Source organism: Taurulus bubalis (genome assembly GCF_910589615.1).
Source record: "Taurulus bubalis genome assembly, chromosome: 1".
Taxonomy (NCBI): domain Eukaryota; kingdom Metazoa; phylum Chordata; class Actinopteri; order Perciformes; family Cottidae; genus Taurulus; species Taurulus bubalis.
Window position 1 is genome coordinate 11,830,685 of NC_136589.1, and position 11,627 is coordinate 11,842,311.

General features: G+C 38.3%; 1 protein-coding gene across 1 annotated transcript; it reads right to left on the reverse strand.

The window, feature by feature from the left end:
* Positions 1-520: 520 nt before the first annotated feature.
* On the reverse strand, positions 521-11,213 carry LOC306743499 (RING finger protein 145; the record flags this gene model as incomplete). Its single annotated transcript, XM_079226014.1, has 10 exons — positions 521-2,397; positions 3,910-4,266; positions 5,327-5,474; positions 5,591-5,773; positions 6,951-7,091; positions 7,221-7,396; positions 8,186-8,427; positions 9,097-9,188; positions 9,777-9,885; positions 11,045-11,213. The coding sequence occupies 10 exons, from the start codon at positions 11,211-11,213 to the stop codon at positions 1,462-1,464; spliced, it is 2,553 nt and encodes an 850-aa protein (XP_079082140.1). The 3' UTR covers positions 521-1,461.
* Positions 11,214-11,627: the final 414 nt, after the last annotated feature.

Sequence of the window (11,627 nt, forward strand, 5' to 3'; positions counted from 1 at the left end):
CTCCTGAGTCTGACAGCTTTATTGTCACAACCAACTGGGGCAATAAAATGGAACCGAGCCTCAATAATGTTATTTACAGCTGCAACGGTTAGTTGGTACACACAGTTAAGACAATAAGTCAATAACTAATTATAAATAAATAAAACTCTTTTATAAACTCAATTATATCAATTGTTTGTATCACCTCTCGTGCAAAAATGCTAAACATTGTCTGATTATAGCTTCTCGAATGAAGATTTTGCCAGTTTATTAGGTACACCTGGCTAAAACTAATGCAGTCTAATACAACAGTTTGTTTTCGAGAGTTGTGGATTCGATGTGCTGTTCAATTGTACTGGGTTATACTCAAAGGTGTTTCTATTATTTTGTCCACCCCATTTATATCAGGGAGTGTGGGCTAAATACCAGACACACTTCCTTATTTCTGCTGATATTTTGCTGACTTGCCATTTAATTAAATTACCATACAGCAGACGTGGAGCTGTGTAACATCACATTATAGGAATACTGTATACAATTTCAAACTTAGTTTAATTTTTGATGAAAATTCCATTTTAAAATGTGACACTAAAAAAATAAAAATACCAGGGAAAACTCAACAAAAATAAAAATTGACGATTTTTTAAAAAGAAAATCCTTCATACATTACTGCAGTAGCTGTGTGTTAGGGAGCACATTGCTTAAACGTGTAGCAAAGAAAGAAAAGTCCCAACAAGCATAACATATTTAAGATAAATACTATTTCTAGCATTTTGTGATTATACTTCACTGTGTGTGAAACTTTACAGTAATGCTGAAGACTTTATCTCAGAATCAACAGACAAAAAAAATTATAACCTCGGCTGTTTTAGCTTTCGACTACAGAAGTAATGTTCTGTTTAGACTTCATAAATCTGGCACGCAACGTCAACCTCCCTGTGCAACGGTCATAAATGCATTAATTTTGAAACTACAGGGGAAAAAGGTACATGTTCACAGCAGTAATTTAATACTGGAAGACAGAGAACCTTCGCAGTATAAAAGGCGGATGCTAAAATGCGGAGGTTTTTCCTTTTGCCACATTGCGTTCACAAAAATGCGAGACATGAGTACAACAGAAAAGACTGGGAAAAAAATGAGAATAAATCAAATGCAATTTCTCAAAGTAAATATCTTTACTTGTAACCTGCTACAGTTTGGTAAATATTGATGCAAGATAATTGCTTTGTAGTTACACATAATTTCTATGAATTATATATTTCTCTTTTTTTTCACAGTTAGACAATAAGAGTGCGATTTTAACCCAACACAATCCTATTTAATCGGGAAGCATGTTATTTGCCAAACTGAAGCACATTCATTACACTTTCTGGTAAAAAGACATTTCTCGATTGGTTCAAAGAGAGAAGGCAAATGTGTTTTGATTCCCCGTTGTGGAGGAATCACCCTTTTACTCCCTTCCAAGGCACTGGTGCAAGGCAGTCAGTCCCTGTTGTCTGTGCAAGAGAAGGTGGCATCTGAGGAGGACAGGGGCATCTGTGGAATAGTTTCATCCTCTCCGAGTCCATCCGGCTTCAAGTCCGAATATGTGCCGCTACCTTTATGACTTTGAGGATCATCAGTTGCGCCTAAGAGTTCTGAGTTTTCATTACACGATTTGACAGACGTTTGGCGATCCACAAGGCTCGTACCAGATGCCTCATGATTTTTGTTTGATTCTGGCGATTCACGGTCCTTCCATGATTTAGATGTACCTTCACGGCTGTCATGTTCATCACAATCACCGTTTCGTGGCTCTCCAGGACAGAACGTATTCCTGTCTACAAGTTCTGCTCCATTAGAGTCAGATTGGTCCTCCACCGTGCACTCATTCACGTCATTGCGAGTCGATGACGGCGGTGAGTCCTTGCCTTCGTTGTGCATGTTAGGAGAGGTCTTACCCAGCAGCACATGGGAACTAGGAATGTCCCCTGAAGAGCAGCTGGACACTGGGCTGACAAATCCAACGAAGTCTCCACTGGAGCTGAAACGAAGACCGTGGACAGCTCCCCCGTGAGTATCAGCTGGTTGGTCTTTATCTTCCCTCTCACAATCTCCAGCCTCAAAGCTTTTAGTCTCCTCCTCCTCTTCCTCCTCCCGCTGCTCAGTGGGATGAGGTGTTGCAGCATCGCTCTGCGTCTCCTGGGACGAGCCGCTGTCCTGGTTCTGATCTCCCTCTTGATGCGCAGCCGGTTCCGGACCCGCGTCTCTCGCCGTTTGAGCTGCCGGGGCATCGCCTGAAGCCGGACTCTGATCTGTCGGGGTGGGTCGCACCGTTTGGTGGCACATGGGGCAGGACTCCTGCACATATAGCCACTTGCGGAGGCAGTTGCCATGGAAGAAATGTCCGCAGTATGTGATCACAGCGGAGGTCATTTCCTGAGAGGAGGAGAGACATATTTCACTTGACAACAATATCTGTAGACTTTATGTATTCATATAACACAAATGTACACACACACACACACAGTTGCACTATTAGAATAGTATTTGTAATGTTGTTTTTTACTGTCATCTTAGTTTATTTTATTCATAATTTTTTTTTAGCTCTCAGTCTCTGTGTTAATACAACAAGTAAATATCCTCAATGAGGATTAATAAAGTATTATATTAATTTATCTTTTCTTTAAAAAAAAAAAAGCAACTTGAGCGAGTTAATGGCAGCGCTAACATCTTCTCTACAAATGCTCTCTGTTATTATCTAGACTATTCTGTCGCTGCTTCCTTGGCAATAAACTTGTCGTCATGTCAAGGACAAACAAACATCATTAACCAGTTTTAACAACAAAAAAAACAGCCTAAGAACCCAAAGAACACAGGAATGTGGAGCTTGACAACACTCTCAGATATCACTGAAGGTTTAACTCTACCCTCATGTGGATATTGTGATGATATTTTTGGTATGAATATGTTTTTTGGGATGTGGATAATAAATAAAGTCTTAACAAATTCTTACATCCCAGGTGAAGAAAAGCTAAACATTTTACTCTCTGTTTGTTGCTGACGCGCTCTGTGTGATAACAACTAAGACAGATTGTCTTTTAACTATAAACTGCTTGTAGGCTGCTTTGTTTTGTCAGATCAAAGTTTCTAATCTTTTCATTAGAAACAAAAGAATGAATTACTTGCATCAATGTACACTTCAGTAAAACGTAGATGGAAAAAGTCTTAAATAGAACTGGAGGAGTCAACTGCAACACTGGAGAAAAAGAAAACGTTATATTTTAGTCGTGAAAACCTCTCGTATTGAACTTTAATTCAGATAGAGTCAATAATGTTGTCAGTAATATAGCAAATTATGTTTGGCTGTACCGGATGTCATTTTTTACATTCGAAGCTTCAGGTATATCGAATGAATCTTTGAATGTATGTTGTCATATATTTTGTCATCACCCAAAAATAAAAAAGGGGGAAAAAAGTATATGTTTGTCCTTTACGTGCGACAAGCGTGAGGCAGAATAAAAAGATTACATCAATTTATTTCAATACATTTTTACTTTGAGACTTTACGACGCTCTAGAGTTATCTGAAATGTTTGGATCACACAAGTTGGATAAAACGTAAACTAGTATATACTACTAATACTATTAGTGTAGCCTAATATTTACTTGCAGCTGTGCAGAAATACCGGGTTCAAACAGAATGAATAGACATGAAAAATAAAAATATAAAAGGAGCTGCATTGGAATGTAGATTTGGATTGTCAACATGATGAATGAAGCTTCAAACTATTGGGTACAACCCTGTAATTATGACACTACGAAACCCTTGCACACGTGTACTGCCCGTCCTTTATGGCTTAGTCAGTGCAGACACTCCATGATCTCTAAAATCAGTTGTCATGGCTGGATGTTACAGCAGGTTGTGCAGTTTGTTGCCAGTGGGACTGACCTGGAAGCAGATGGAACAGACGTCGTTGCGTTGCTGCAGCTGCTGAGCCGTGGCTCTGGGGAGGGAGTTGATCTTCTTCGCCGCTTCCTGTCTGAGCAGGAAGCTCTTCCAGCCAGACTGAGCTCGGAGCCAAACGTTGAAGTACGAGTGGATGATAATGACGGAGGCGCCCATCCAGCTCCACTCGCCAAACAGCGACTCCCAGGTGCCGTACGCCACCACACAGAGCGCCACCACGAACTCCAGCACCCTGCTGACGGCGTTCACCCAGTAGATCACTTCGTCCAGGCTCTCGATGGGGTCGCTGCGGAACAGCTCCACCATGAAAAGGGAGTAGATCAGCATCGTGCCTGTAACCTGGAAATAACAGAATATTACAAATAATTCACTTCAGTCAGTGTCTTATTCGATACGGCCACTGTGGGGCGTCAACTTCAGGATTTATCTCATTCTAAACATAGAGGCTTAAGGGAACAACTTGATCCAAAAGGTTTTACAGTATCTGCGTTTTCCATATATGCCACACAGATGTTAATGGGCTTAACGAATTAATTATCTTCAGGGTGGTCAAATGAGGAAAATGTGAAAATCCCCTGTAATTTGATTATTTAAACGTCACTGACAAGTAATGCAAACTAATGTTTAGAGAAAATATGACATTATGGAATTCTTCACAGGAATATATATGAAATTCGGCAAAAGATTAATCTTTCATTTAAAACCAAAACATGATTAATAACATGTTCCCCCTTATAATTACCTTGTTTATTTCTGTTGATGAAGAGTGCATTTAAGTTTCAGGTAAATCAATTAACCATCAGTGTGGCATGTCTTGACATACCTTACAGTGAAGATGTCAATCAATAAAGCAATAAGATCTAATGACTCTTAAGTACAAAAGTTCTGGATTAGGTGTGATTTTAAATATTATAAAATATTTACAATAATTCACTACATGTTAACAGTCAATTCAGGCAAACTAATAAAAATATGCATTAATTAAAATCAATGTATACGATGGAAAAGTGGCATTACAATGTGTGAGAGGGACCAAGTCGGCTACTTTATCTCGCCGTCTGGTTTCTCCACATGGAAATATTATGAATAATAAATTGTGTCTCAATCAAACTGTCCACATTCAAACTGCTGTCATTGATTGAGCAGATTGTGAGAAAACTGACGAGATAAGTGATGGAATATGTCTGACAAATAAGACCTTTTGTCAAAAAATTATTAATAATCTCAACAATGTAAAAGAAAATCAATCTCAGCAGGAACATGTGAATACAATAAGATATTTTATTCCAAAGTAACTTTATAAGTTGCAGGTTTATTAGTTATTTAATTTATTTTCATATGTCATGGAACTTTCTTTTATTTTATTCAGCAACAAGAAGAAAGACACATAAAGTCATACCTGAAGGGAAGTCAGCATGCAGCTAGACACCAGTATAAGGAGCCAGAAGTCCATGTGGAAGAACTGGGAGATTTTATAAGCCATGAACACAGGGAAAACCAGCAGAAGCAGACACATGCTGAGGCCACGCAAGTGTTTCCACACACTCCTAGAAGCACAGAGGAAACAAACAGAACAACGCAAAATCCTCAGAGAACTTCCAAATTTGTTTTGTACTTTGTGCATTTTAAATATTTAACTCCGCAAGCTTCTTGTTGCCATTACCTGTTGCGGGACGCACCCAAGGCCAGAATAACCGGGTCTGTTATTTCAATCATTGACTGCAGGGTCGAGGTCACCACGATGAAGAGGATGATGCTGAGGAGGAAGGTGCGCTGCAGCGCCTGCATATCTAACAGGCCCGTCTGGAGAGCGAGCAGGAGCAGGGTGACGCCCTCGGTCACACCTCTGAAGAAGAGGAGGGTCAATAGTTATAATCATGATAGAGCAGATGTAACGTAGAGGGGCAGCTCTTTGACTTTAGACTTGTTGTATACTGCTGATTTCATCTGGAGCGATACACCACCACTTTTTTCCTTTTCGTTTTTTCTATTTAGCTCGCTTTGCTGTGTGCTTATTGGCTACTGCTCTACTAATAAATCAGGGTTAAAATAATGATGCTTGTAAGATAAGTTGATAATAACTTTAAACCAATTTATCATTTAATACATTTTGTATATATAGTTTTGAAATGTTGGTTAAACAGAACACTGCATATTAAGATGGGATTTTTGACATTTTCCACAATTTTATGTCATTTTATAAACAAAACAAGAATCCATAAATCAAGAAAATAATCGGCAGTAATAAAAAGTAGTTGCCATCTTAATGATCAGAAAGAAATCTTTGGAATCTTTGTGTCTTTGGAAATCACCCGCATTGTCTCCAGCCACTCTGTGACTTGAGCGCCCCCTAGTGGTCACTGACACCATCAGAAAGAGGCTATTTACACGTTTTTTACAGCACATTTCGAACACAGTGTGCTTTACATAATTAAAAGACACATGAAATATAATTAAAATAAAGAACAAAGAACATACAATAGTAATTAAATAAAGAGTAATATAGTTAAAAGATATGTAAGGACACAAGGACAATAGGAGATATATTGAAGAAACCAACAGACGTAAATATACTTAAATAATCTATTTTCTCAGGGTATCTCATAGCGATGAATCAACATTTAATCAGCAGCTCCCCTCAGTGAGTTTCAGCTCATTGTTTACCTGTCTGATTTGAACTTCATCATGTTGGTTCATTCTTTCTCAGCTACCTGCTACACAGCAGACAGACAGAGCGACTAGCTGGTGAACAAAGTGACGAATTTAGCAGCTAAAGAGACAACTATTTTTTATTTTTGCATCTATATCCTGTAAAGCATTATGTAACTTTGTTTTTAAAAATAGAAAGAACATTTTCCAAATGCATACCAACATTCCGCCATAACTGCTGTATGTGTAAATAAGCAACTGTTCGCTGTATAATATGTCTTGCCACAAGTCCGCCAAAAATATCTGTTATCGCAGGTTAAAATGTGGACCAAAGGGAGTTTATTGGGGATGTAAACAGGTAGACATTATCTCACCTGTGCATGACGTTCTCGCTCTGAACAGCTGCATAACCTCCCAGGTAAAACTTGCATAGGTTGAGCAGTCCCAGAGCGAGATAGGACACCACGAAGGACAGACCCAGAAGAGAGTACGGAGTGGCACAACATTCAGAGACACTGTAGGGTTCAATAAAAAAGAAGCAAAGAAGACACTAAATTAAACACTAAATACTTTAAACACTAAATACAACGTGTGTTACAAACACACACAAAGGAATATTAATAATCCGCATTATAACATCACACCTCGTGAGCAGGAAGAACATGATTCCCTGATGGCCTGCTGAGATTTTTCCAGACATGGTGTCTGAGTACACCTGGACGACGAACAGAACAAACCAGAAGACGCTGAAGAGTACTGGGACGGCAAACTGGTTCCACAGGGAGATTCCCACAGCCAGAAGTCGGTACAGCTCGATCACCTGAGGGACGGGAAACCAGAGACGAGGAGTGTGAAAAAAAAACAGGACACACAGTGGACAAAAAGCATTAAGAATAACCAGCATATTTGTATCTTTTGTGACTGTGGGTCTTGTTCTATCATAGTCCTAAAAGATTTCAAAATGTGACCAAAGAAACCTACAAAATCAGAGAAAACAAACCTGTTTATAATGTAACCTTAGATTATTTACACTTGGGAAGTAAAACAATCTCTAATATCTGCACTTAAAATGAGTTTTGATATATTTATTATTAAATATACCTGTGTAGTGAGAAGATGAATGTTTCTAAATAAGGGTATTGATACAATAAAAAGATAAATTAACCATCCTGAGTAATGCTACAGTAAAAAAGTCAACAACTTCGACAACAACTGAAGTTACTTATATTGTATAAATATATAAATATAATATACATATTTTATGAAATTTATTTAAATTTTTCTTTAGAAATGTCTTGGACATTTTCTGCTACAGGATATAATTTATCCTCACCAGATCATCTAACTACAACAAACAAACAATATAACTAAATAATACTACAATATACTATACTACTAAAATAATAAAAACAATAATTTTACAAATAATCCTATGTGACCTTTATCATTGAGTTTAAAATATCCCTTGTGGACCAGAATTCACTCAAACTATTTTTTAACTGAAGCAGCGTTTTTTTGCATTTAGGACTTAAGCATCTACAAACTCCTCAGGGAAACAGGATGCTTTGTGAAGATGCCTCAACACAAACACATTTCAGAATAAGAGCACCTCCAGCTGCAGCAGCTCTGAATAGGCGGCCTTCGCGAGCCGATACGGCACGAAGAGATGCGAGAGGAGGAACACGGTGATTCCCGCGCCAGTCAGTCCCATGGAGAAAGTGTTGACGGCCAGCAGCGTGGCGTGACAAGCACCGCAGAGTCTGGCCAGCAGGGGGAGCATGTGAGCGGAGAACAACCACACCTTTCTGGTCTTCATCAGGAAAGCACACAGCGTGCTGAGAATAATCTGACCTGAACAGAAAATTAGGACCCCTGTCAAGCTTTCACGACTAGACACAAATTAAATGTTCATGAGAGCTGCTGACTAATAACTAAAAAATGTTTAGCACTAAACACCATTGATGTTTTCTGAGGTAAGTGAATAAATTAATATTTCAGTATTACAAACGTCCCGTTGAAGATCAGCACAAGATTCCAACACTAGTATCAATTTTGCTTTTGAGAACCTCTATTTGTGCACACATTTAGCTTAATGCATTTTCACACTTTTCTATATTCTGCATTGGTGAACCAGTTTACCTGCTGTTCAAACCCACTGACCAAAACTTAAATTCTAGAGAAGCTGAAGTTTCCAAACATAGCAAACATTAGTCAGGATCTATTTTAGGGAAATGTGTATAATCGAGGCAGAAGATTTCTGGAATAATGACGGATGGATGCAGCCATAAAAACATAAAGTCCAATAGTTTTTAAGAGTGAAAGAAGCTCATACAGAGTATCTATTCCTGTCAGACATTGTGGAATAAGAGGATTTTTCCAACCCATAGCTTGGAAAGGGAAAGAAATGTAACCTTCTAGGTTCATATTCGAGAGGCGGCAAACAAAATTAGTGAATGAATACGAACCTAAAGGAGCCTAAAAGCTACATATGTAACATGCAAGTCTGGTTTTAGGACTCACTCGTCATTGAAGAGACAAATCTGTTGAAGGCCAGATAATCAAGGTACACCGCTCCTTCATAACCGTTCTGCAGCTCCTCGCGAACATAATCCCTGTGAAATAAACATAAATAAACTGGTTTATAATGACATAAGTATGCTGCTTGTTTTGTGCCAAGAAAAGAAAACGTACGTAGCGTTAGCTTGTTTTTTGGAATTAGTACTTGTTTTGACATTATTATCACTACTGGCTATGTAAATAAATTTAAAAAACTTTGAGAAATTAAAAAAAATACATGAATTAACTGAGCAATAAATGAGAAACATGAGGAAAATATTCTTCACCAGTAAAATAAATCCTGAGGCGACAGTGAAAGATTAATTTTTCACTTTTTATGTTAATTCATGCGTTTGGATATTTCTAATGTATTTTTGTATTTTCATTAATTTTGTCATTAATTTCCGTCCAAATAAGGAAGGTTTTTCTCTTCTTATAGCAACAAGCCTAAAGCCTTTGAAGATACCACTGTCTGTTCTCATGTTACGACACATGATACAGTACTCCGTCTTCTAAAATTAAATATCAGGCTGAAGGAAACTGGATACACAGAGAGAGACTGCAGCCAAGCTTTGTGAGGAGAGAAAACTGATCCAGCTTTGAAGCACAGTAGTAATTCTAGTAGTAATAGTATGGCATCTCACTTGGAAATCTGATGCCCCATGTACAGGAGAAGAGCAGCGAGGATATGGAGGTAGAGCGTCACAATGTGTCTCAACGGCAAAACCAACACCACCAGGTTCAGCAGATGACCTGGCAGACAAATGAAAATGTTCACTTTATGTTTTCTGGTTTTGATCAAGCCAAGAGGGAAGATACTTACACGCTAGAAAGTGAATTCACATCCAACTCTTGTCATCAGATCTTTGGTATCTTTGCAAATTCTGAATGTCTGAATCACAATTTTGGTGTCTTTGACTTTAATAATCAGACCGACTACGCTGGCAATTTACACAACTACGTTGCGTTAAACTCGTGACTTCAACTCAGGATAACTTTCATCATTGATTAATCTGCAGTTTTGTCAAAAACGTCAGGTGTCGTTTTCAAATATCTTGTTTTGTCCAACGAACAGTTCAGTTTTATGAACAATTAAAAGCAGCAACTCCTAACATCTGACAAGTAAAACAATAAAATCCATCAGCAAAATAGCTGCTGATTAACTTTCTGTCAATCAACTATTCTATTAAAAGGCTCATAGCTGCAGCTCTAGGGAATATATATACTGTATATGTTTTTACTGCTTATCATTGTTCTAAACCGAACAGAAGAAAGAAAGTAAAACGTGCTTTATACAGACACAATAAAAAAAGGCTACCGTAAAAACCTTTTCTTCCTTGTGATCTTGTGTAAATTGTTTATAGATACATGGAAAGGGTCAAAAGCAATACGTATACTTCTACTAAATAGCTTAATAAATAATAGACAGTTTAAAACTTAGTTTCATTCTCTATTTGTCCAGTTACCAAAGACAGTAGTTAAAAAACAGAAATAATTTAGTCCCCACATAATTATCAGTCCGTAGTTCTGATTAAACTATATGTTCTATGTTTTAGGTAATTCTTTGATTAGTCCATACAAATACTTGTATTTGTTGTTTTCTTTCAGGATGTAGTATATTTTAAGATAATACCTGCAGATCATCCAACTGAAATCACCTTTAGACCTTTAGGAGAATAAAACCCTCAGTGAAACCTACGCTTTTATTTTGGGCTGACATCTTTTCTTCTTCACAAGACTTTAATCAGGATGAATGCCCATTAAATCAGACTGAACACCAAGCGGCTCAATAGCTGACATTTTAGAGATGAACTCTGATTTAGTTAAGTGCAAAAGAGTCAAATCCCCTCTGCCCTGTTTAAAACTGTGTACGTGACTGCTATGTTCTTCACTGTCTCATGTGCATGCTTACCAAAGTAGTACATGTTCCAGATGACATATTTGTACTTGAAGAGCATGTCTTCATTCTTGGCCTTGAGGTGCTCCGTCAAGCCTTCAATGTCACATTTGTACAGCAGGTCCAGCACCAGTATGCTCGGCACCCTGAGGACAACGTTGGCCAGCTCTTCCAGACGAGGCATCTTTGACACGCAACTTTGTTTTTGTTTGGGGAGGAGGGGTGTAGGGGTGTGTTTGTGCGTGTGTGAGCAGACAGCTCGTGTGTGTGTCACATGCTGTTAGCTAACCGTCTCCCTCGTCTTCTTGTCATCTGAAATAAAACACACAACAACTTCAATGACTTCCTCTGAACAGTACATTATTTAGCTGTTTTTTGTTGTTTTCTTAATGCCAGAGGGGCTACCTTGTGAATCTAAACAGCACATATAACAAAGCTTTTAGACACAACGAGAGTATTTCTCTTACTTTCCACGGTGACAGACATCACAGCCGAACAGCCGTTTGCTAGCTAGTTCCGTTTGCTGTCGGTTAGCTTTCACAGCGACCAGCAGCATGTTTTCATCTACACGCAACTAAATACTTCACGTTTTCTGGAA